The sequence below is a fragment of the Hermetia illucens genome, chromosome 3 (genome assembly GCF_905115235.1).
Source record: "Hermetia illucens chromosome 3, iHerIll2.2.curated.20191125, whole genome shotgun sequence".
Taxonomy (NCBI): Eukaryota; Metazoa; Arthropoda; class Insecta; order Diptera; family Stratiomyidae; genus Hermetia; species Hermetia illucens.
The window spans coordinates 162570516-162597756 of record NC_051851.1 but is presented as its reverse complement, the minus strand read 5'-3'; the positions used below and the strand labels follow the sequence as shown (position 1 = coordinate 162597756).

Below are 27241 nucleotides of genomic sequence, written 5' to 3'. Positions count from 1 at the left end.
CTGTTTCTCGTTTCACCTCCATATCATGTACTCTTATGGCTCTCAGGTGGTTAAGCTTACGTCTCCTAAAGAATGGTACTATGGTGGTTTTGGCTGGGTTGATCCGCAGTTCCACCTTCCTGCACCAGGCGCTAGTAACCCTTAGTCCAGTTTGGATTCTATCACATAGAGTATCTTCATATTTGCCCCTACAGATTAAACAATGTCGTCCGCGTAACCCTGGACTTGTATTCCAGTATTTGTTAACACGTCCAGCAGTACATCCACTACCATACTCCACATCAACGGCGATAGTACCCCACCCTTTGGACAGCCTTGAGTGGTATGACTATAGAATTTGTACCTGCCGGTACTTCTATTTGCCTGCTTTCTAGCATTTTGCCCATCGAGAATGCCAGGGTGTTTCGCACTCCCTTCCGGCTCAGGGCATCTTATATTTCTGTGTGCGATGTGTTTTCGAATGCTCTTTCGATATCCAAAAACGCGCACAGTGCAATTTCTTTTGTTTATATGGCATCCCATAGTACGTACCCCTGTCAGCTGATACAGAGCAGTTTCAGTTGACCGTCCTGCCTGGTAAGCGTGTAGACAGTGATGTAGGTGATTGCGCATTAGAACGTTAGTTCTAATATAGTTGCCTATGACCTTCTCCACCGTTTTGAATACGAACGATGTTAGGCAAATTGGTCTGAAAGATTTAGGGTGAAAAGGATCCTAATTGCCCGTCTCCATGCCCTTGTTATGTATCCCAGTGCTATGCTTACCCTTACCACCCTCAGAAGAGACTCTGAGATAATTCCTAGGCCTCTCTGAATTAGTGCAGGGAAAATTCCATCTACTCCGGGTGATTTCAGTGGTTTAAAAGTTCCACTGCCCACCTTACTCAAACTTCTGAGCATACCTCTTTTGCTAGTTTCCAGTTCTCTTTTCTTCCCCTTTTATTCGTTCGTGTCAAACAGAATGTTGTCGCCTGTCGCCGTGGAGTAGGACCTCGGGAAATGAGTTCTGAGAAGCAGGGGTACCCTGTCCTTCGCGGTAAATGTCCCATCCTCCTTCTTTAAACAGAAAAAGGATATTGCCCCGTCTTTGGTTACAGCCTTGCAAAGCCTGGTTCATTGACGTTGTTCGATCCGTTCACAGAATTCCCTGAAGCAGTTCTGTTTTGCTTCCCCGATCGCGTTGTTATACATAATCAGTGCATTTTTGCCAGCCCAGGGTTTGTTACGCCCGGTTGAAGAGTTTTCGTGCCTCTGTTCTCATTCTGGTCAGGTTCCTGCTCCACTATAGTACATCCCTTGATGACTTAACTGTCTCTGGCCGGACAGCTGGCCTCATATGTGTCAATGACGACTGGGTTGAGGTTTTCCACCACTGTTTCTAGTTCCAGTTCCCTCTTGATGTCACCGCCCCTTGAAATTGAGCCACGCTGTTGCTCAGGTGCCTTACATAGGAATCCCAATCCATTCTCCTGGGATTCCTTATTATTCTTTTTATTTCGGAATTATCCTCAATGTGGAATCTGATTATCCTGTGATCAGATATAGAGGGCTCATCCGACACCCTTCAATTTCTGACCACCCCGTTCAATAGAGTATTCCTTAGAGTTACGTCTAGTACCTCCTGTCTAGCGTTTGTCACAAATGTTGGAGTGTTCCCTATGTTATATAGTTCTAACTTATTTCTAAGAATAGGTTCAAGAAGGTACTCACCTCTTCGATTGGTGTTGCATCTTCCCCAAACTTCGTGATGGGCGTTGGGATCACAGCCGAAGAGAAGTGATAATGCCCTCTTCTTGCAGTACTTCACCAGTTTAGCGACTTGTTCTGGTGGAACCCGGATGCCGTCTCCTGGGAAGTATCCCGATGCCACGACTGCCTTTCGAGTGCTACTCCCGGCTGCCAATGAGACTTGGATAGCCACAAGGTCCCCGGTCAGGAAATCTGAAAGACATATATACATATATATTTTAAATTACGTTTAAGAAATATGCAAGCGCTTGGTTTTTCACGAGATGAATCCCAAATTACCTGCATACTTCCTCCTTGCAGACCGCGAATCTGCCCCCGGTGCATCCAGAGCTCCTGAGCCAGCACTATTCCAATGTTCTCCTTGGAACTTGCCCATGCAATTATCGCAGATGCAACTTTGGCATGGTGGAGGTTTATCTGGGCTATTTTAGTGCTGGCAATTGGCTCCGTTGTTGTTTGGAGCTCTTCTCCACTGTCGGGGTATCGCCTCCTCCGACATGGCGCTTTCCTGTGCGTCACTTTCCAATCTAAGTCTTAGAAGTTCTAGGTTTAGGTCGTCCAGCCTCTGCTCTTCACTGGGCAGCAGATTTACTTCCCTGGCTGATCTAGTCCTTTCCGCCTCTATGGCTTTCGAGAGTCCTTGGGGGACCTTGATATGCTTTTCACCTGGTGTCTCCTCCCAGGTGTCTTTCTCGGTTTTTTCCTGAGTACGTGCACAGATAAGTTGTAAAATTGATAGTAGATGTGGCAACTCCGACGTTTCATTGCCTTCAGGGATCGTTCATCCACCCCGATCGGGAGGAGTTTACCTTGCTTCTGAATACTCTCCATAATCGCGTATAGAGATCTTCATTCTGAGCGATTAGGAGGTGCATGAGATCTTCCGTCTCTATTGTTGCGTCTTTCGGGGGAAAAACTGTCACCAAGTGTGCTCCTAGTATATCATCCCCAGCACATGTTGACAGTTCTGCTCCTTATCAGCCTAGCAATTTAGGAACTATGGTCCTTAGCTACTGTGCAGTGTCTTCCGTAGCGCAGCCAACAGTATACGGCCTGGTCCAAAGCGTATCCCGGTGAACATAAGTTTCGCAGTCCATCCCTTGCATATCTGCCCGATGATAGGGTCTTCGATAGTTTCCTGCTCCTCATGAGTAAGTATTTGCTCCTTTTTGGCAGTATGGCCAGTCGAATGCTCTTGAGTGCACTAGCATAGCTAATGGCGGGGCTACCGATTTCTGTCTTCACCCCTGACCTACCCGGGTTTTCTTTCGTCTTGGGTTTAGGTTTTGATTTTTAGGGAGCATTCCCTTCATGTCGGCTAATCTCTGCTGCTCCCTGCTTTCCTGCTCCGATAAAGATTGCTTAGGTGTATCCTGAGCCTTCTTAGGGGTCTCTTCTGGTTTCAGGCCTTCCTTCAGATAATCCAGGTACCATTTAGCACTTGCGCCACTGACACTGACACTGACACAGTCCTGTCTCCTTCCTGATGTCCGTTATATTTATCTCAGACATGTTTTTGCTAGTCCCTGCTTTTCGAGCAGTGGTCTTTGTTGGTTGTTGTCCTCACAGTATAACAATATTGACCTTGGACTCACTACTTCTCTCTTCTTGGGTGCAATAATCTGGCTCTCAGTATTTCCGAGATGTACCTCCGCTTGGTTGGCCAGTTTATGTGCGGTACGGAGTCCCGCTTGTTTGGTTGTAGTTTTCTTTGTTTTAATGCGTGTACTCATTTGGTTCCCACGAGTATGGGATTAGGAGGTCCGCGTGCCGTAGCCTCCCCGTAGTATGGTAAGGTCAAACTTACTCAATGAGGTGGCCAGGTATCAGTGAGGCTCCGTTCGAATACAGTCAGTTACGCATGACAGCAAACTATCCAATGGGCACGGTTCGCATGACACCCTGGATTGGGGGAGGTGTTTTTCGACTCCCCAGTCTAGATTCGTAGCGTTTTGTTAATAGTAGGGTCACCTCGCTATCACCATTCACTAACGGTCTTGGTAAGCGAGAGGCTTGGCCCCTGGAAAGCCACATCTCGCCCTAGAGGAGAGACAGTTCATCCTCAAAGAGAGATAGGTTGGCCCCAGGGAGCTATAGTCCTGCAGTGCACTACCGGACCCCCTTATATTTCTTAGACGTATACTTATGTATAATATTCAAAAATTTCAAGGAAATCACAAAACATTAAAAAGGTTATCCCCACTATGATTTTGTCAGAGGGAAAGTGAAACATTTCAGGAATTTCAAGTTGTTTACTATCTTTTCATCCAATTGAATTTGAATAACATTTTAAAGGAACTATACAGAACGTTCTTATATAGTAGGATAAAATCGAAAACACATGGAGATAAAATAGATACGATGGAAACCACTTGTATCTAAATTAAATTATTCATAGCTTTCCTTATATATTGGAAAACAATGGAATACACTCTGTATCTGATTAATTTATGGGACAATTCGTGGGGAAACTAGAGTCCTACGTAGAGATTTTCCAAAATCTATTCTATTCTATTCTATGTTTAAATTCTGCCCCATTTACAGGAATATTAGATTGTCTACTTATGTATTAAGTTTGGGGTCAACTGCGAATGGATCTGTACATCTACCAAAAACCGAAATGTAACAATTAGTCTTTAAGGTATGAGTCAAATGTTTAATCTTAATATCTTAAGTCTCGTATCGTCGCGATAAAGTACTCGCTTCGTAAGAGCTTCTAGATAATGTTTGCTCTTCCAATTACGTTAACCTTCAGGTGCTTTTTTCAAATTTACTTTTTCTATCAATAACCAAATTAAAGGTAATTTCAGGGATTACTTTTGCAAACAAGAGAGGCCCCGCCACGACAGGAAAACATATGTATGAAGTGCTACTTTCTGCAAAATTAACACAATATTTGTGTAAGCTTTTTCAAGAGTTCAACACCGCCAATAATATTTATCGTTAAGCGGACATTTTTCTTTAAAGTAAAATAAATATATAATTAGTGCTAATTAAGAATTTAATTCAATGAGAATTTATGCCGTTCCGATAGATTTTCAACCCCTTTTTATTGGGTTGTTTGATAAAATAGATAATAATTGGCTATCAACAAGGCAATAAGGGGTTTAGGTTGTATGGAGGAAGTAGGTAAGTTTTTTTTATATTTTAGATAGTGACGCGAGTGGACAAATCCGACTGACGCCAAAAAAACGTTCTGATGTATAATAATGTAGACAGTATGACGATAGAAACGATTTATTTCATAAATATTGTATCATATCAAGTGAGACTAACATCGAGTACGATTTTATGCGCGACAAGAAGTTTATTTTAAAGAAATATGATATATGAGGGTAGAAACGCGGCGCTGATGGGACATCCAGTGGCAAGAGAGGTCGAAGTTATTGGTCCCGCTATTAACCTACAGTAACGTCATTGATGGATTCGCTATCTATTGAGGGCGTGCTCGAATCACTTGAGCGTTACTTGAACATTCTTCAAGAGCCAATTTCTAACAGTCCTTCTCGCTTTTGAAATCTTCGACCTACACAGCCCAGGCATCTTTGTCAGTTTTTTGAATTTGTCACTGTCGGATTTTATTTATAACCAGACCGCCATGGTATCGCTCATAGATTTCGTCGTTATATAGGCTACCGAAACATCCATCCTCATGTATGGGGCCAACGTGGCCCACAGTTCGCAATATTTTTTTCTAGGACCCTAGGTCTCTGAGGAATACGTAAGGACCGACAAGATCATTGTCTTGTACAATAAGAGCTTTGACCCTATGGTGAGACGTTTCGAGCGAAAGAGTTTTTGTAAGCTGAAATAGGGTTTCTTGACAGCCAATTAACATGCGCAGATTTTCGTCGTAGCTGTTATAGGTGGTGATATTTGACCCGAAATTTTCAACGGTCTCTAAGTTGTAGTCTCCTATCTTTATTGTCCTCGATTGACCAATGCGATTCGATGTTGTTCGTTCTTTAGTCTGTGGCGCTGACAACACCATGTACTTCGTCTTGCCTTCATTAATGGGCAACCCAAGATTTCACGCAATCTGCTGGATCTGGATGAAAGTAGACTGTACATATCGCGTTCTTATTCCCGTAATGTCAATATCGTCTGCGTAGTTCAGTAGTTGGGTAGACTTGAAGAGGATGGTGCTTCTCGCATTATCAGGGCCAGGTTAAAGAGGACGCTTGATAAGGCGTTCCCTTGTCTTAGACCATTGTTGATGTTGAATGGTCTTAAGAATGATCCGGGTGCTTTAATCTGGCCCCGCATATTGGTCCGGATCAGTCTACTTAGTCTTATCAAGTTCGTCGGGATACCGAATTCTCTCATGGCCGTGTACAGTTTTACCCCAGATATGCTATCATAGGCGGCTCGGGTCAAGTATGTTTTTGGACGTATCAATGATTACGCTCTTCAGGTGGTCGTGAAGATCATTTGTTGATGCTTCATCTCCAGGTCCTCTGTTGCCTCGCGGAGGGCTGTGTTGTGGATGGCTTCAGTGTTAACTCTCACCTGATTGTCAGACGGGATTCTAGGTGATGTTGTTATTCGAGCTCGTATGGTAACATTCTCACTAAGCGAGTACGAAAACCAGAAGCTTTGTCAGCTCAAACATGAGATTGCTATTCTGGGGCCGCCGAATCTTGCTGTGATTTCCCAACTTTCAGGTAAGGTGTTTGTCTGTCGCTCGCACGCATTACTCTCAGGAACCATTTCTCCTATACATATGAAATTTGATGCGAAGATGGGAGCTTTGAACCCCCATAGATGCAGTGAGTAACATCGTTCTACCACGGGTTTTAGGGGGTCGGGGATCCGCACGCAGAAATCGGGTGTAAATTTCTTTCTCACCGAATATATTAGGGTGGAGGCTATAAAGTGAAAGGCCTCTCGACTGGTACTTTCCAAAACTGGTTGGCAATTTTGACAATTGATGCAGTTGGGAAGAGGGGGGCTTAAAAATGATCAGCGGTCGAGCTGGTTTTTTTTTTTTTGTTTCCTCATTTTAGTTTCGCGTGTTTTTCCCGCTAGGTTGCGACGATGTTCCCAGTTTTTGTTCAGATTCCGGTGCGGCCCACGCATTGGTTAAGTGACATATGATGAGGGCCGCTTCCGTTTTTTTTTCTTCGTAACTCCCAATTCAACGTCCTCTACCTTGATTACTTCGCATGAGTACAACTCAGCATCTTCGAAGTGTTTTGCAATGATAACCAGTACTGTGTCGTTGACATAACCCACCACAGTGCTTCCTCGGGAACCCGAAGATTAAATATATCTTTGCACATGATATTCCATAGTGGTAGGCCCAGTACGAAGCAACGGAAAAATTGGCTTCATCATCGTTGTCTTAATAAAAATTCCATTCTTGCAAGTAGCTGTCGACTATACCGGAACCGAAATAGGAACAATAATCGTCGCCAGGGACCTCCGAATAAGATTTCATTTGGCCGATTTGAATGCATTCTTCGCGCTCAGGTTTACTAGCACGCAATCTTTGCTGGTACTACATTTCCACGAATTGCATTTTCGGGCAAGCCAGTAACCAATTTGATGGCATCAACAGTTGATCTGGTTTTAAGAAATCCACACTATTAATCTGAAAGGCTTAGCTGACTGTCAACCACTTATCATATATTATCCGCTCTAATATTTTCCGGATAGTGTCCTCTTATACACCCATGTACCTTGGGTCTATAAGAGGATAAATAGCCTGGAGGTATGTCAATTTTATGCTGGAAATATCCCCTCAATCATGCACGTTTCGAACGATTCAGCTAACATGTCCGGTCTAGATTTCGGGGTGAGCTTAAAGGCCGTATTTTGCATTCTATCTAAGCCCGAAAATTGGTTGTCGCCTACTTTGCTGGAGATTTTCTGTAGCACGTCAGCAGGTGACGGCAATACCTTCCTTCATAGATCTCTGAAAGTTGTCAGCACCACTCTCTTGCTGAGGGAATAACCTTTGAATGTTTTCCACTAGAGATTAGATTACGGTGTTTGTGGAGATGACCCGCCTCTGAGTCAACCTCCATGGGTTAACACGCGTCTTCAAGCAGAGCTCCCTAAAACATTCCCCCTTGCTCCCTTCGGTAGCCGGCTTGTGGTTTTACGGGTTTCCTTGAATACGTACTCTTTTTGAATTTGGTCGATTTTACCTGCAGTCCGCTAAGTGTTCTTCTGGCTCGATGGCAGGCTGATTGGAGCCTAGTAAGTTCACAATTCCACCAATAGTTGGGCCTTCAACTATCAAATGTGCACCATCTAGGTATGAATGCGTCACATGCTATGACAACGCCTTGTTTCAAATACTTTCCGTTGCCATTTTCTTGGGTCGCCAGCCTTAGTAAGTTAGTCTAGTCAAATTTCCATTAAAGTTTGTTCACCCAGTGCTTTTGTAGAGAAGCGTGATGTTCTTTTTGGCTTTGGGTATACACTTCCCTGTGGTGCGGTTCTTTTCATAGTTCGAGGATAATTGCCTGGTGATTGCTTGAGGTGTAGTCTTTGCTAACGGGCCAGGGCATACCATCCCCCTTGCAAATGCGTTTACGCCACCTTCGTTCGCCCTCTACGTTTTTATTTTCCCATTTCTCGTTTATTGAAATCAGCGGCAATTACTTTTGAACTTGATTTTCTCGTGTCGAGAACAAAGTTGCCTAACATGTCTTCAAACTCAGACAATGTGATATGCAATTAGAACTTTTTTGATCGTTAACAGTAACAATGTGACCATTCGTGGTGGCCATAGCCTTTCCTCCAACTTGCCTCTTCGTCGAGGTCTTTACACTATATATAGACTTCATGTATTTGCGTCAGTACTTTAGCAATTCCCCCAAGTGAGTTCTTAGCTTGGGTGAGAAAGCCGGAAGCTAGATTTTTTTTCAGCCCAAAGATGGGTCCGTCGAACCTTGTTAACACTTCCGATCTTTTAGGTCGGGGTCTACCGGTTTCTTTGTCAGTCAAAACATTACTTCTCTGGATACGAACTTTGACGGGAAGATGGAAGCTGAAAAGGTGAAAATTCCGGGGCCCTAATTATTCCCTTTTTTATTGAAATTTCTCTTCCGCGGTGCTATAGAGGGAATTGGAATTTTGGAAGCTTGAGTAAAAGGGGGTTCAATTTCTCCTACACCGAAACCAGAACGAGCAATTGGAATGTCAGTAACATTGGCTAATAGTATTTTCAAGGGAATTGCGTTGTGTCCTAGCAGAGCTATTGTACTCCCATACCGGCTATTAACTATGTATGTATAACTGACAGCACCTATGTTATGTCTCAACCTACATTGTCCAAGTGCCAGACACTGCCACAGAAGAGAGAGGTTTCGTCATTCCCCTTATAGGATTTGCAAAAAGTGTCCGTAGATATTCCTAGCTTCCTGAGGTGGTAACTTCGTCTGAAATGATCCGGAGACTCTTCTTGGCGCGGTTCAGTCGAGGTTTTAGAAGATGATACCTGTCCATCCTCTAACAAGGAAGTTGAATACAATCAGCATTTTCTATGTGGATGTATTCCATTTGTAGCGGGTAGCACTACATCCACTGACGGAAATTCTGGCATATATAAACAAGTCTGGGATATTCTATTAAAAGGGGGCGTCGAGTACTTTGGACCACTACTGTTTAATCGTTCAGAGGCTGAGTTTTCCTCCACTCTATGTATACACAAAATTATGCAGGGTGTTATTAACAACTGAGAAATCTCTCTATACCTACATAGGTTTCAGTTGGTGCATTTACGTTAGGGGTAGCTTTGATTACCGTTCGCAATAAATATAATAATTCCAATAATTTTAAGGACTTGTATACTTCATAATCTAGTAGAGAGTCGTTCGATATGAATATGAAGTTGAAGGTTATTCCCCCTGGATTTCAGGGGCAGTAACTTACTTGTGCTTGTTTTCTCACCTCACTGATAACAACGGGTAATTAGTGCTGAAATATAATCTATTCATTGTTATTTACATACATATGAATGTTCATATCGAACAACAGCCAACTTCTAGGGTAAGTCCTTTTTTTCCAAATATTCAAAACCCAACCCAGTGTTCGAAGTCCTCGGAAGAATAAGGTCATGCAAACAGATAGAGTCCAACTTAATAATTCAATTCTGTTTGAACGTAGTTACTGTACCCTCTCGAATGGTATCACCATTTACTTCAAGACTCCTTACCACATTATTCCAGCCGAAATGAAGTGAACGATTTTGCTGGGTCCTCCTACTAAATTGAAAGCAATATCTCTATTTACCACCTTGTATGCGGCACGTGGAAGTTGTTAGCTTGTTGAAACCGTTCACACTTCATCTGATAAAACCAAACGAGGAAATTCACCCTTCGCTGGTATCCTCTGATAATGTAGGAGGAATATTCAAGCACTTCAAATGAACCGGTAGTGGTAGTGGCAATCTATACATTCCAATAGGCTGTCTAATTCAATACTCTGTTGCCAACGGTCTGTCGAAACTTTCCGTTACATGTGCCAGAGGAATTCAAATAATACCTTCGTGATTAATGTAAATAAACCCCCAACCAAATTGCGGTGCTGATAATTTAGGACTGTCAAACTACAAAAAGTCCATCAAATTCGCTGTCATGCTCCAAAAATAAAAATACATTTATCCAAAAATTTGTCATAAAAATTGATAATAGACAAAATCCCATCCTCCTTGCGAGGCTGCCTTTCACCACCGGTAACTAGCCAAGATATAAATGAAGGACTCGTGTCACAGGTACTTATCAAATTGCTTTTTAATTGAACCCTCAAGTTCCTCGTGCAACTCTTCCCCATCCTGGACGTTTCCATTAGGCTCTCAATGTGATAATCAAAAAAGCGCAATCCTTGGAGGACATGGGCGATTGAATTAATTCGAAATGCCACATTTACTCGATTGTGAACGGGGAATGGTAATAGCATAGTCCTTACACAAACAAACACCTCCTTCGTTGCGTACAGTCAAGAGAAAGTTACGTAGAGATACTCACAGTTCCTTGGGGGGGTTGGGAAATGGAAATTGGTTATCGCCACTGAACTTGAACTTCATGAGCTTCACGAGCTTCACTTTTTCCGTTATCCTTTTTTCCTTTCACTATTTCCCAGTACTTAATGACAAATTACTTCAACCGGATAGCGTGCAGCGTTTAAAAAAATTGGAAGAGCTCTTTGGTTTGACAAGCTGCAAAAATTGTTCCCAGGATAAACAATATGGAAACAATTACTAAAAATATAGGCGGCAATTAAAGGGTAGTAGATTTCAATTTGATTATAGATGTTGAACTCAATTGATTGTGAGACCCGGAAATGGATGTTTAATGGGAAGGAAGCAGTGGGAGGAGAGGGCGAATGTTGGTTTCTCTATTTGACAAATAAACAAATAAACACTCGTAATTTATTAGCTTTTCATCCTGGGACATTTTACCATGTGGAATTGGTAGTGTTGGATGAAGAATGGAAAATTTGGCGGGTATTTGTGTACGTAAAAATATTGAGTGACTCAATGTTGACTGAGCCATTAATAAGTACTTTGGAAGTACCCCTTGCGGTTCAGAAATGGTCGCGGAAGAATGTTCCTTTAACAGAAAGTTTAGAATGGATTCACATTAATTGCCTTTGTAAAAAAAGATAATGGTCAGTTGCAATGCTCCGAATATCTATCGATGGCTGGCAGACCTGGGCTTATACCCGGAACTGGACCTAAATCGTCAGCAGATTATGAAGAACATTGCCAGCGAGCAAATTTTTAGATCCAAGGACAGGATTGTATCGTCCATGCAGATATAGATTCTATAACTACGCGAAGTTTCATTGCGCTTGCGATTACAATTGTTGAAAAAAAAGTCCTGCTCTCTTTGAAAGTATAAAGAGCACCCTTAAACTCACCCCGAACTGATGCCACTCACTGGAGACCTGTTTCCTTAAATTGCATACCAATAGATGGTACAGTTTCCTTATAATATGAATGTGATGGAGAAGCAGATAAACTGAAGATGCTCAATGATTAGAAGAATCTTGACCAGAATGAAGAAATAGGTGTGAGGTTGGTAACAATCAACATCAAATATTGCAAAATAGCGTAGTAACTACAGCCACAGTTAGCTATTACAGACCATTTGTGGGAAAAACATCCCAGTTCGTCGATGGCATAATATAAGGTTTTAGATGTCTTAGCATCGAATGCGAGCAGTCGGGGATAATGTCACAGTTCAGGACTTCTATTTGGGGAGTAGGATAGTTGAATGCGTTTAGGCACAGAGTGTTGGACTCTCGCAAAATTACATCGTCAGACTACCAACTAAATACATTACTTTGGGTTAGCCCTAGAGGCTTTGGGAGTTTTGTGAGAATTTCTTCCACAAACGAGAACGGAGGGGAGGAAGGTAGCTGCTAGTTGAGGTCACTCTGCCGGTTGAGCTCAATCTTCCTCGCAATAAGAAGAGGCGGAACATAATGTTTAACCCGACTGTATCTGCCAGCGCTCTTCAACATCTCTCTGACAATGTTGTCTGGAAAGAGCTCTCCTGTTTCTGCATAAAGCTGCTGACGAAAGCCGTCCTACCTTTTACAAGCGAAAAAGGTGTGTTGGCCGTTGTCTGCCACTACATTGCAAAACACACAATCAGGAGACCGCGCCTTCCTAATCTTCCCTGAAATCTCCCAATATTGACTGAAAACCTCCAAGTCGACTTAGAAGTTGGGTAAGGAAGTAATCAATTTCACCATGCATTCGGTTCAGTTACGGATCTAAATTGTGGATGAGCCGCGCAGTTCATCTGAATCTTGGCTCATTTTGCCAGGGGATGCAGGGTAGAGATTTTCTTTCAGATCAGCATGACTACTTCATTTTTCTCCAGCGCAAGACAAGAAACTACGCGTCTCATACAGCGTCTTAATATCCGAAAGAGATAGCTTAGCACGTGAAATGAGTTTTCTAATGTGCCTAGCATATCTGTCCATCTTACGGAATTGAAGGCATTTCTGACATCAAGTGTTATGAGAAGCGCTATCCGCCGAGATCGGCGGCTGTGTGTCGGCTGGATGAACCGCATTCATGACCTCTATAACAGCATCCATCGTGGATCTCCCTGATCGGATCCCGAACTGCGTTGGGGATAAGTTTCCGGCAACGCGGATTGCTCTAGCGAGTCTACTGCTGATGAACTTTTCGAGCTCTTTCCTGGTCGTGTCAAGCATGCACAATTGTCAGTATGCAGACGGCAGCTCAAGGTCCCTTTTCCTTCGCTGATCAGCGCGAGTCCAATTTTCGGTGATTTGCTCAGCGAAATCCCACTCCAAACATCCGAGTTGAATGGAGGTGGGCTGAAAAATTACCCCTGGCTTAATAAGCTGCCGCCTTCACTCATAACACTACCACTGTGTCCAGAATACCATAGAACATAAACTCTAAGAGAGATTGCCTTCAGCGTTGTGAATCGTACTCGCAAGATATTTTACTGGACTAAAGGAAATAAGGGCACTGCAGGCGTGTAGTTTGTCAGTAATGGTAATTTCTTAACCTGGCGTTCCCATGCTCTCTTTCAGAAAACTAAAATTTCAGCCGAAAACATTGTGACATTATTGATTTTGTACCTTAAAAACAGTACAACGAGCAACATTTTCCGCCCCGCAGCGTCTGCCGCTAAAATTGGGCAACCATTATTTTCCATCATTCTGACTTCTGACAGGAAGTGTTATGTTGCAGGAGGAGATTACAGATATATATATGGTTGCCCTTCACCCCTTGGTGGCGTATAACGCATCAACCACATCTACACGCCATTGTTCGCATTACCTTCAGCACCGCCCAAATCCTCCCGAGGCGTACACACTCCTCTTCCACTGTTATCCGCAAGGTGCCCTTGGGAAGTTCCATTCGCCAGCCATCTTGGGAGAGGGCATGGCATAGCCAACAATGCAATTGTCATCCCTCCGTAATGAGTAACGTATCCACTGCCGCTGCCTTCGTATAAGCTGCTTTTCTAGATTTTAGGCAAAGCAGCAAAAGCGGATCTAGCGTTGTTAATGCGTCGGGCAACAACTAGTTCGGTGCAACCGTCAGCACAAACCATTAATGCAGATAGGAAGAGTGCGATGACCCGTCAGGCTGAGAACCTTGGTTTTTTGGTGTTTATCTTCAGTCCAACTCTACTTGCTTCTCTTTCCAAATCCATAGCCATTTGACCAAGGACAATGACTCGGTGAGTCAGCAGACAAATGTGATCAGCGTGGTCGAGGTGTTTGAGGAAAGATGTCATCGTCTATGAATTGAAAAGCAACCCTGGTGGGCCCCACTTTGTCCCTCAAAATCCCCCGAGATTTTACCTTATGATAATAGCTATTATATAATATTTTTGTTGAGGATGCTGGGAGTCCTAAGTCCGCGCCCACTTAGTGACGGACCGAACCACTTGGGGAGCAACTTACTCCCTCTTTTGTAGTTCCCGGACTCCTCTTTTTTTGAGTTGAACCTAAGTTTACAAAAAAAGGCAAAAAAGGTGGCTAACGGTTTTGGCCTAGCTATTAGTTTTTACGGAATGCCCTGCCTGCAATGAAATCGATAAAGAACAGGTGCAGCGAAAATCGAAATTCTGCGCACTGTTCGAAAGTGGTCCGTAGGTCAATGCAGGAGGATCCGGAGCGAAAACCAGTTTTAGCTATTTTATTTTCGACGGCAGCACGCAGATACCCCGTCAACTGTCACACTCAAATCGGTTCCCGTTTTTTGATCTTGAGGGCCATATAAGCTTTTTCGTGATGAGTTCTCAAATCATTGCGATTTGCGACATTTTCCACTTCCTTGACCAGCGCAATAGCAAATTCTCTCTTGTCACGGCGTACACTATGCTGAACTTCTTGGGATTTCGCTGGGTATCTGAGTTCGCCCGTAGTGGTCAGTATATATAAATTATGGTTAGACAATTTTTGGATTTTCCTTGGATAAGATTAAGCAAATGTGAATTTTGAACTTTAATCCTTATGATTCCCTTTGTAGCAAACGAGATTTTCATCTAGTGTGGGGACAGCAACTGTGGCATCTGGCTTAATACCAAATGGTAAGGAGAGAACCTCCAAATAGTACGCGCTGGCAAACGCTGTATTCACATCAATTTTCTGGTCGCAGATATGGTAGCGAATACTCTGAGATCTAGGAGGTGACCAGATCCAAATCTGCAAGCAACTCATTTGAAGTAGCTCTAGCCATGAAGCCTCACCAGAGGTTGTCTGGTACCATGGGCATCGGGTTGCCCCTTCCGAGAACATATGTCCCAGGAGAATTCACGAGTTGAAGCATTTTTTCGAGAGCGGTTTGCTGCTCTTCATATATCGAACCCGAGCACGCACTTAATGCACTAAACTACACAACATCAGCCTGTTTTAACTTGTATAGCACATTTACCAGACAGACATGACTATGGACATAAAGCGAATCATTTTTACAGACTGAACGATGGGTCCGGATCCGGCAACTTGTACATTGACATTCAACCAAAGGTGATGCAAATACTTCCTAATAAGTACCAAGTTATGCCAGGTGGTACTTGATTGCTCCCTTCCCCAGTACTTACAATCTGTACTTGCTACCTTTTCTGGAGTCTCCGACAACCTGCCGATCATCTATACCTTCATTCCATTTACAGCATACATCCTAACTCCTCTTGCTGTTCTGTGATAAGATGTCTGTCTTCTCTGTACTTCCTACGTTGTTTCGATCTGCTGTGATCTCTACTGCAAAATATCATCCCTTTCTAGATATTGGCTCCTTCGTGTGGTCTTCGTGTCTTCATAGACCTTCCGTAGCACTTTGCACGATACCACGAAATCTTTTAACTATGGATCGGTCTTTATTTTTGGAAAAATATCGGCAAAAAGCACATCCACTCGTTTAGAAATATTAATTCTGAACGAATCTTAATTTTTTCTCCTTTTCTCTTTTTCTGCTAACTGGATGGATTCTTCTGTTTCTGACGACACTGGAGCTACCGTTAATATATTATCCATTTTTGCCCTTGGAGTTTTATCAGCCAGTTTACGGAAATGCTAGAGACTGTTGTTTTTCTATCATGGGAGGTGTCAGTTGCATGTGGGTCGTCCAGTTGCCACTCGAGTATGTTGCTCCTATAATGCCTTGAAGTAATGCACCTTCTTATCAAGATCTAGATTTTTGGGTGAACTTATGCAATTCGGTCTCTCCTGAATGCATCACTGTCAATTCAACGAGTGCGAATGCCTTACAACTCTAATCAGTAGCGACACTGGGCATGGAATTCCTCTTAAAATGCATAATGTATACTTGAATTTCCTTTCTTTATGTGGTACTATAGTCTTTGCACATCGATGGCCGAGAACCCGCATGCTCACTACTAAACACCGCTATCACTGGATTTCCGAAACCTTGCACCTAAATCCGCCAAAAGAGGGGAGGGAAAACAAGGTTTCAAAATATTCTTTCCAAAATAATCCTGTAACCTGGTTTTCCGGATTGTATAAGTAGCTCAAAGGAGACCCTAAACTCCCTAGTTTTGCTTGATCGTTCCAGTTGTTTCCGGTTCCCAACTTTCCCGGCAAAATTTTGTTAATGTCAGCGAGACCCGATCTTACCCGACATAATAAGACATTCTTTATTCTGTTTTAAAAATATTTAGCACCAAATGAAATAAATATGTAAAAAATTATCTAAACTTAACTAATCAACCAAATACTGTTCATCCTGATACCTCGATGGCATATCTCTATAATCTAAATCGTCTGTCCAAACTTCATTCCTCATAATCTCATCGATATCCTCAGGCTTCAGGACGGTCCTCAAAGGTTTCCCGAACTTATCCAAAGAAAGATAATCTCTAATCTTCGCATTCATTGGCTTCATTGGGTTCGGATTGGCATTATTAGAAATCGGGACGTCTTCACTAAATGCCCAGACGTTAAATTTCCCAAATTGAAATCCTTCGGGGAGGCAGTGGTGTTGTTGGCAGTAGTAGTTTGATGAGGAGTCGGAATGACACCAAGTTCCATCTGGAAAGTAAGCATCAAGGCCGAGATCGTTGAGCTCCAAACGAGGAGTGTAGTACGATAAGGAGTTTGCTCGACGACAGAAAATAGCGCAAGCCATCCACAGACGATTGTTTTCGTGAGGCGCTTGTAAGCCATATCCTCGAGGATCTAAAGTATGTAACCTGCGGCTGAAGGCCCTGCACCGGTCTGACGCGTAAGTTATAGGTGAAAATCGTTTTATATTTCGGCAGATCTGTGAATACAATATTGTAATACAAGATATATCTCCAAGGACTACTTACCCTAGAATCATCACAAAGCTCCACATCATATGAAGAACCATCACACCCCTCATTTGTATTCACTGGCTTAGGGTTATCACAAACTCTTCGACGTGTTTGGAATCCCTTTGACTTTTGAATACATGCCGAAGCACATTTGCTTGTCTTCCAAGGACTCCAACCACCAGGAACAACAGTTTCCGCAGGCTTTGCAATATCTTTTTTCGGTGTACAGTAACCTCCTTCGCACCACATGCTTCTTCCACAAGTAGTTCCTTCCAGGGCAGGACCTGCGAAAAAATATCCACTCCGGTGTGGAGATCTACACTGGAGATTTTGGCATATACTATATGGACCGTTTGTCGGGGAATCAACTGCATCTTTGTCGCTGGAAATATTGGTAAGTTTAGGAAGAAGTTGGATGCTATTGCTGGAGTTATTACAGTAAAAGCAATTCACACTGACGTTTAGCAGGCCATGATTGTCCGGGGTATCCTTGGTATTTCCAAGCATTATATTCGACAGGAACATATTCGGGAGGATCGCGTAGGCAAGTTGCCCAACTGGAAAATATTGAAATTTTGAATGCCAGAAAAATTAGATAAATCGAGATAATGCCAAATATCTGCCTTAATTTTATTTCCTTCAGTGGTTTCACTGAGTCCCAATTTCCAGAAACTTTTCGTATCTACAGGCAAGAGAAAATCCAAGTATTTATTAGATTGATGACTTACTTAGGTAAATCCCTTGCAACCTGCGCACTACAGCTTGACCAACTCGTCTCTCCCTGAGTTCCACGTGACGGAGACATAATATATCCTTCTTTCGCACAATAGTTGCCAGTCGAATCATGCGCCATACCTAGACTAAGCGAAACTAATGTAAATAAATCAGATTCAAATTCAAACCTCATCTATCCAACTTATGACCCATCTCGTGCGCCAAAATATAAACTGATGTGAATCCTGCAGATGGGTATGGTCGCCGGAATGCATTGGTAGTTCCGAACTCTGCAATCACACATGAATATGCCGGAGTGCATACTCCACGAACTGTAGCTAACCCCATTGTTGCTCCGGAGTTGAATCCGTTTTCATAGGAGTAGAAATCCAGCCCAGAGATGTATAGGCCCATGTCCCAATGGTTGGGTTCATCATCGCCAGGTGGGTTCAGTCGTTTTTGGTAAGCGCAGAAGGAATCAAGCAGGGCCTCCCGCTCACCATTGTGATGAGGTAATGTGCTCGGTTGTTTATGCATGAGTTCAATATGAACTATGGATATGTCGATTGGGATCCCCAAGGACGAATGGTGATAGATGGCTTGAACGGCATTCATGTAGGCTAGGATCATTTCAACTAGTTTTTGATCATCGTTGTCGAAAAAGGGCGAGAAAATTTTGTAGGCAGCTTCATCGAAAAATACGCCAACTTCTATGATAACTCTTCCAAATGGAGGGATATATCCGCGACTCATTCGTTTAGAGATATCTTCTTGTAGTAATTTGGCGCTGAAAAAAGATAAAATAGGGTTAATATTTCAGAAATTTAATTCTCATCTTAAAAGGAGAAGGAGAACAACCACGACTAGATTCGACGATGAATAAGATCTTGTTGGACGCACTATCAAGTTTGCCTATGAAAACCTGAAAACACAGGACCGCATTGCGAAATCTCTGTGTGCTGGCAATGGAGGAAAGAATCTGCATATCGATTAGCTCTGGTCCTGCTAGTGATATTGTGGTTTGTGTGGGTACCGACGAAATGTCGAAGCATATATATAGTAGATGTTAGACGGTCAATTCGGGAGAAGATTATTCATGCCATTACTGATCGAAAAATGTTCATGCCAAGTTTGAAGTGAACCTCGAATTAAAAGCGTGGCAGGCTAGGGCTGGACTGTTACTGGGGACGACTCTTAGGACTATAGCACAATGGCAATAACAACAGCTTTTTGCAGCCCAATGTATAGTCCCCCATTAGATTGAGCGTTTTCAAAGCTTTCTGTAAGTTTTTCGGGAGTAGTCCATCGCTGAAATCACAACTATTTGGTCCCCCTATAGGTTCCATGTCTGCTTCATATCATCGGAAACGGGGGCCTTAGTCCCTGGTTTATTCTTGCAATTTTTTAACAGTGTTCCGGTCCGAGCGAACGGCTACATCTACAATGTTTTGCAATCGTTATTCTTTAAGAAGCAGAACTGCATCGGCCTACAGTGGATCTGCACAGTGGTCGGTGGTAATTATTTGGCCTACAGTAATTTGACTCGATCATTTATCAAGATTTTCTGCGGAGTATACTTGTAAGAGGGATTACAGTTTTCCATTAAGCCATATTTTCACGCAATGCTGTGATGGTGAATCTTGTAGATCCTGTAGATCTTATAGATCCGACTTAGAACCGTAGTTTCGTTGGTGTTTATCTTCAGTCCAACTTTGCTTACCTTCTTTTTTGAAACCAGAGTCATTTGGCTAAAGTACAAGACCATGAGAAAACAAAGAGATGCTATCAGCGTAGTCGAGCCGTTTAAAAAAAGATGCTATGATCCATTGAACCCCCATGCCTTCCGGGTAAGGCAACACTTATAATTATCTATCACCGCCAAAACGATATCTTGCCGAAATCCACATTAAATTTCAAATCCCTCGAAAAAGTATGCCTCGCTGTGGAACACCACCATATGTCCTCCCCCCCCTCCTGATTAAAGTATTACTGGCATATTCCCTACTCACGTTGTCGGAAGCTTTCTCGAAATATATAAAGAGCAGATGGCGAGGTAAGGGAGCGTTTCGATGTGGTCAGTGAGGAGGAGAATCCAGAGCCTCTTTCTGCCCACTCATCCTTGTTGCTTGATAAGGTCTAGGATTTTTTTTTTGCGACAGCATGAATCACGAAAATATCCCTCAAATTATGGCACTCTTGGATCCCCAGAATATCAATGACTAAAAGTAGCACCTCTACAGAAACGGAGATGCCTTCACTTCTATCGGGAGGAGTAGTCCATACGCACATGTGAAGGTCACTAGCCATTTTATCGACAAGAGATGGAACTTCACCAGATGTCCCCCCCCTTCCATTTATCCTGTCGCTCTTCACCATATGTTATTGATTGGGCTATCGAGAGATTTGCAATAGGCGAACGAAGGCAAGCAAAATTCGCTTTTCTCAACTTTCCCCATAAATTATTATCATGTTCGCACATCCCGATTATTCTCTCCTTCTTAGGGAGTCCTCATGGCTCTATACTGAGTTCGCTATTATTTCTATTTTTACCAGGTAGTGTAGGTCCCAGGGCGAAAGGTGGATTGGTACACACGATGAAGTGTAAAATCCTGGAAACGAATGCTGAACTAACACTCACAACGCTACTACCAAACCTCATCTCCACCTCCACGTGGTGATCGCTGGGAGTTCTTTCTTAATGAAAAGCTGCTGAGGGAGAAGAACAAAGGCGAGTCTCCTGCGCCTAAAAACGAGACAAATTGCACCAACTGGTCCTCCAGATTGATAACCCTATACGGAACACCGATGCTACGAAGCCACGAAAGGACCCTCGGACTGGATTGACGAACCCAGCAACGAAAACAGACTAACAATTTGCGCATTTTCTCATGGAACGTGCGCTCCCTGTACAAAAAAGGAGCTGCCAAGCAGGTGTCCGATACCCTGCCTCAATATAGGGTTGATGTAACAGCGCTGCGGACTAACCAACTAGCAGTGTTGCACGACATGGTTGTCGGAAGCACCTGGTTTACGCGGAAAGCGCTTCTCCAGACGGTACCACACTCAAACAAATTCACCACCCATGATGAATGTCAGAACATATGGGGGGGACTAATATAGGCTCGGACCGCTGTCTCGTTGCTCCGGGCTCGAATTACAACACCACCAGCCTCTGACCATCAGGTGAGAGTGAATACTGAAACCATTCACAAGAAAGCCCTCCGTAACACCTATAAGGGCGAAATGGATGCTGCAATAACCGTAGCAAACCGGTGTCTTGAAGATGAAGCATCAACAAACGATCTGACATAAGCATATTTGGATCCAGCCGCAAGGAAAGTTGGAACGGCTGGTTCGACGATGAATGTTAGCTAAGACCTATCACGAACTTCGTTGAGTATAGAAGTGACTTCACAGAAAGAACAACGAAGAGATGAGTGCTTTACTGAACTGCTCCACAACAAAAACATCCGCCAATTGGTGGTTCCGCCAATTGAAGACGATGGACAAATGCTGGCACCTCCAGGCATGGAAGAAACAGTACGTGCAATCCACCGGCTTTAAAATCATAAGTCGCCAGGTGCCAATGGGATTACAGTCGACCTGGTTAAATATGGAGGCGACCAATTACGCCAAGCAGTTCATCAACTTGTGCTCAAGGTGTGGGACAGCGAATCAATGCCTGACGACTGGCAACAAGGGATTATCTGTCCCTTACATAAAAAGGAGGATGCCGCGCAATGCAGCAATTATGGAGGTATCGCGTTGGTGAATACTATAACCCCGGCCCCGGATAGCCCCATACGCCCAGAAAATCATCGGCCATATTAAAGAGGCTTCATTCCAGGCAAATTAGTAATAGATCAGATTTACTCTCTGCGGCAGTGATGGAGAAACTGTTGGAATATGGCCATTAGTTGCACCATCTTTTCATTGACTTTAAGGCCACCTATGATAGCATAGTCAGGGTAAAATAGTACACGGCTATGAGATCATTCGGTATCCCAAAGAAACTGATAAGACTGACTAGGCTGACGCCGATCGATGTGCGCGACTAGATAAAAACAGCAGGATCACTTTCGAGACCATTCAACATCAACAACGGTCTAAGACAAGGGGATGTCCTATCATGCGTCCTCTTGAACCTAGCCCTGGAAAAAGGGGGACAACAAAAGGACAACCCAAGATGTACAGTCTACCTTCATGCTGATCGAACAGGCGGCGCGTGATCTTGGGCTGCACATTATTGAAGGCAAGACGAAGTACATGGTGATAACGTCAGCGCCAAAAACCAAAGAACAAACATCATTAAGTCGCACTGGTCAAACAAAAAGAATAAAGATAGGAGACTACAACTTTGAGACCGTTGGAAATTCTTCCTATCTAGGGTCGAAAATCGCAACCGATAACAGCTATGACCATGAAATCCGCACACGGTTGTTGGTTGCCAACAGAGACCATTTCAGCTTACAAAACGCGTTTCGTTCGAAGCGTCGCACCATAGGGTCAAAACTCTTACTGTACAAAACTATGATCTGGCCAGTCCTTAATATTCCTCGCAAATCTAGGTTGTTACCAAAGAAAATTGTAAACTCTTGGCCGCGTTCGAGAGAAGAATCTGAAGAATTTTTGGCCCCCTACATGAGGATGGACGACTCCGTAGTCTACAAAACGACGAAATTTATGAGCGATACCACGACCGTCTGTTTGTGTATAAAATCCGGTTGAACAAGCTGGTGTGGTATTCCCGAATATTGGGCGACTCCGAATGCCTAATCCTGCGCTTCCAATAATCAGATGTCAACCGAAATCCACAAGGAAGGGGATGAGATGCGAGAAATCATTGCGGACTCGAACTCACCGACGTACAACATCGCCAAGTGGTTGATTAATCAGTGCTAGATCCTTGGGACGACGAATAGTAAGTACTTAGTTGCTAACTCCCACGAATTAATAAAGAAGCTGCAATGCATTGAGAGGATGGGTGATGACGAGGTGATGGTGTTGTTCGATGTGAAGGCATTGTTTCCCAACACGCCAGTGAAAGAGTCAATTTTCGAACTCGAGAGATGACTGAACCAGTTTGGATCTGGCCCGGAATGGAGAAGAAAAGTTCGTATCTATGCCAACCTTGCCAGGCTCTGCATGAACGAAAACTATTTTACGTTTCGGGATAGATTCTACAAAACTATTTCGGGAGTAACGGTGGGGAACCCCCTCTCGTCGTTACTCACTCACTCAGATTCATGTCATCAATCGAAGAAGAAATTGAATCGAGGGGAATAATGCCTAAAGTATGGTTTAGGTATGTAGACGACGTGTTTGCGATTGTTAGAAGAGACGATATCGAGACGATATCCTCTATAAACAAAATTCATCATAAAATCGAGTTTACACTAGAGGTAGAAAAGGATGGAGCTCTACCATTCCTAGATCTAAATATCGTCAACTCTAGCGGGAAGCTTAAGTTCGAGATATACCGTAAACCTACAGCAACGCAGAGAACGATACCAGCAACTTCACACCACACATTTTCCCAAAAAATGGCTGCCTATAATTGCATGATTCACGGATGAGGATTATCCAGCCCGGAAAGTCTATAAGGGCAATATCTATGGTAGAAAAAGAAAACGAAGCAGACCCTGCCTGAGATGGAGTGATGGCGTGAGTCAAGACGCCAGACATCTTTTAGGGATATCGAATTGGTGGACCTCGGCGCTAAACCGGGGTGTCTGGAGTGATGAGGATGAATGCATCATAAGCACCTGCCTGGTGTTTGTCTAGATCATTCAACTTTTTACCTTTTGTAGCATTTTATGGATAGTTTTGTTGAGCAAAGTGTCGGTTTGAAATTTGTGTTATTAGAGAAATTTTTGATGTATTGAAAATGCTGCAAAAGGCCTTTTGGGAACCTGATTTATCGTAAAATCAGACATGCGAGACTTTACAAGTGTTAGTACAGTGGTAATAAAGTTGCCTCACTCCGGACGCCCATCCACGTCAAATCCCGACGAAAACGTAAAAAAGTGAAAGAAATGGTGCTCGAAAATCATACAACTCATCATGTCATCGTAGGGGAGATCGTTAGTAAACACGGTATTTTAACGGAGCCGCTCAGCACATTGTGATTACGTTCTTGGCGGTTTTATGTGAGACACGGATTGATTTTGTGACTCCAATCAGAGCCCCCCTGTGACAAGCACAACGGTACCAGTCTATACTGAGTACACGGATCAGCATTTATGCTAGTGGATGCAAAGCCTACCTAATTTTCTACCGAACTAAGAAGTAAGGCACTCGAGTTGAAAGGCAACTCCACGTTTGAGGGCCGAAAGTCTCTTTGTCCGCTTGGACGCAACCACAAACCCCATGAAACTCCTAATAGCCGAGCTGAAAATAAATGAACCTGAAATTTTCCTGAGGCATGTAAATTCAGAAGGCTATCCCGGTTCCCATGGTACCAATATATTCCTGGTAAAGTTCCGTGGCCGAAGCCACTTCAGATAAGCCTCAGTGCAGTCTCGGGTCTGATCGCCTATATAAACCTTGGAGCATTCGCCTAGTGCATCATGGCTAGCACGCCAAAGTGAGTGCAGCGTTGCGCTGTGCCACTTCCTGGAGATTCTCCTCGATCATTTGGTTTGGATTCGGGTTGCTGCCTCAGAGCACCAGCACATTGTGGTGGAAAATTTGCGTATGAGACATGTTGCATTCCGTTTCCTTCCAGCAAACCTGAATTTCATACAAAAAAGACGGTAGCTGCGGATATGATTTTTAAAGCGAATAATGATATGCATATTTACTGATGATGAGACGTAGGTCTACGGGTTTGACATGAAAGAAACTCAACAATCTTTCGAGTGGCGCTTCGAAGATGTGCGAAATTTGAGAAAATGTGACGAGAGAGTTGAAGGCCATCCCTTTGGCAGCCTGGCAGTGCATGGACACCCATTCGTCCATGCAAAAACGCTGGCACACGTGTGTTGCGTCAGGTGGATATTATTTTGCAGGAGAGCCGACCGTTTTTGTTTTATTTATAAATTTTCGGTACTTTTTTATCATAGGGTATTAATTCACGACAGGAGGTGCATGTCATTTATTCTGATTTTTCTAAAGCTTTTGATTCAAACATTCTTAACGTTTCTCTCGACTTCATTCATTAAAATGGAAGATTCTTCAGTTGTAGGCTTAGTTAGTTTATTGGGGAATTAGTTGGATTTTTGCAATAAAGTAGGAATCAAATGGTTCCGAAATACCGTATGCCTACGAGCGCTATATATCTTACTTCGTGGAAAGTCTCTCCTCCTAGAAACTAGCGAAACTACGTATTTCTTTTTTTGTAGATAGAGAACGCTTGCTTCACAAGTGGCATTTTTATTTTTATCCTTACATGGTAAGGAATTAGGAGGCACCTATCCGTAACTTTTTTTTTTCATCGAAAAGAAGTATTAAATATTTTGATATTTCGTCCATGGATCAATGCTATCAGCTAATGGTGAACTGCGTTATGAAGTTATCTGAAATTCATCGCAGTGTCTTTCGCCCTTGCCCTCTGTATGGCTTTGAGTGTTGGCCGAATATAAAAGACAATGAACGGCGCCTCGCGATAATGGAAACGAAGATGTTGCATTGGATCAGTGGTGTTGCACGCCACGATTAAAATCGAAATGAGAATATCTGCGATCGGCTTGGGGTTGCATCGATCGTGGGAAAATTGCGATAAAGGCGTCTTCGATGATATAGTCACATAATTCGCTCTACCCAGAATTTACTTGTCATACTGGTTTGAACTTCGAAGTCGATGGGAAAGTCACTAAACACAGCACGTACATGTGAGATTTCCTTCACGGAGCTTGACTTCTACTTTCGCCTGATAATTCATATTATTGCAGAAATCTCAATTTAGCTCCCTTGAGTCTTTCTTCCTAGTTTTAACCATAGGATAAGTTATTAACTTTCTCCTCCCTGCGAGATAATATCTGTATCTTTTCTGGATATTGTTTCCGGTAAATAAATAAATAAATTTCAATTTGAACGGATCTAATTCTATCGCTTAACTACACGCATTCTCCCACAGGATGATTATAACCCATCCGGTTTTTAGATTGATTCGTAGTAAGTAGTGTTATTTATTGGCCTTGCAAATACCGATATTTCGGGAACCACTTGTTCTCTTCATAAGTAGCGGTAGTAGCAAATTTGTTAGCACTAATAAAGGGAACAAGTGATTCCCTAAATATCGGTATTTGCAAGATCAATAAATAACACTAGCTAATAGAACAAAGCAAGTTTTAGTTATTTCAAATAATATAATCGCTCGCCCTTGTCGAGGTAATTGCACTGAAATTCCCGAAACTTTTAAAACCGATTTCAGCGATCTCACCTTTGCAGTAATCTTGAATCATTCCCAAATGGTACATCTGGTGGATGAACTCTGCGTACAAAATGAACAGCGTCCAAATCTTGCTGATATCCTTCACAACTTAGGACGGTTTTCAAACGATCCGTTAACGGTTGCACTTCAAACGTGTCGTTGGGCATTAAAACAATTCCCACCTTCGGCAAAAAACACAGCATTTCAATAAACTCCTGATTGCAATCATATTCACTTGATTAATACCTACAAAATCTTCACCGTGACAATTGCTAAAGGCGCCGACACTATCACGATCCCGATGCAAATATAAACAACTTTTGTTAAGATTTCCGTCGTTTCCGTTTAGCACATCCTCATAGTCGCCACGAATTGTTCTAGCGACGACACGCATCTGTGGTGAGATTAACACGTCGTTTTGGTGCAAATCCAAGTGTATGGACCTGTGATAAGATGTGGTTTGGGGAGAAGATATGAATTGGTTTAATTTTCCACTAATTTTTCATATAAAAATGGGTAAAAATGAGCACATCATGGACAACACTCAACTTATCAAAGGCATGAAAGTTTAACTCTCGCTTTCGCACATCGGTGTCGCCCGCCCGCGCTATCCGTTTATTCCGGACTTGCAAATCCACCAACTCATACTCGGGGAACCCCCCGCTTTCGGACATGGCACCATCAAAATAAAATTTCAATTCACTTTCATCCATGAAATCGTGCAATCGGAATTTCTCACCGTTAACGGCATTGCACGCAAAACTCAACCATAAAAGCACAAAGGAGACCGAACAATTCCACTTCCGCGATTTTCTACGAGTGACATCTTGAATCGCGCCGGCAATGTCACTGCAACCGTTAACGCAATTCGCCATAATTCCCGATATCGACTGGCCTTCCGCATGCAAAAATCGCTCGGTTTTATACCTTCAGAGCGGCACGGCGTCAACCAGAACACGTGAAGTAATTTCGCACGGCACGTCCCCCGCTCCCAAGCAATTCGTGCAGGTGTTCATGGAGTGGCGCAGGTAGAAGAAGAAAAGAAAAAAAGCAAATAGCAGGCAATGCCAGTCATCGTGAAGAAGTTCAAGAAGTTGCAGAAGACATGGCGACGAGGACAAGTAGTAGAAGTTTAT

General features: G+C 43.1%; 1 protein-coding gene across 2 annotated transcripts; it reads right to left on the bottom strand.

Annotated features, from left to right (window-relative positions):
* Nucleotides 1-16342: 16342 nt before the first annotated feature.
* Nucleotides 16343-26989, bottom strand: LOC119653097 (A disintegrin and metalloproteinase with thrombospondin motifs adt-2-like). Of its 2 annotated transcripts, XM_038057603.1 has the most exons (8): nucleotides 26655-26989; nucleotides 26356-26548; nucleotides 26115-26287; nucleotides 17934-18518; nucleotides 17746-17877; nucleotides 17455-17574; nucleotides 17033-17399; nucleotides 16343-16983 (listed from the first exon to the last, which is right to left on the bottom strand). In XM_038057603.1, the coding sequence occupies exons 1-8, from the start codon at nucleotides 26978-26980 to the stop codon at nucleotides 16423-16425; spliced, it is 2457 nt and encodes an 818-aa protein (XP_037913531.1). In that variant the 5' UTR covers nucleotides 26981-26989; the 3' UTR covers nucleotides 16343-16422. The 2 variants fall into 2 exon arrangements, with proteins under 2 accessions (XP_037913531.1, XP_037913532.1); XM_038057604.1 differs by lacking the exon at nucleotides 26655-26989 and having other exon boundaries at nucleotides 26352-26491.
* Nucleotides 26990-27241: the final 252 nt, after the last annotated feature.

Coding starts and splice junctions, on each gene's coding strand:
- LOC119653097 (XM_038057603.1), bottom strand. CDS start 26,980: ATGGCGAATTGCGTTAACGGTTGCAGTGACATTGCCGGCGCGATTCAA. Junction 26,288..26,355: donor ATTGTCACGGTGAAGATTTT/GTAGGTATTAAT, acceptor TTTTTGCCGAAG/GTGGGAATTGTTTTAATGCC. Junction 16,984..17,032: donor AGCTTTGTGATGATTCTAGG/GTAAGTAGTCCT, acceptor TTGTATTCACAG/ATCTGCCGAAATATAAAACG.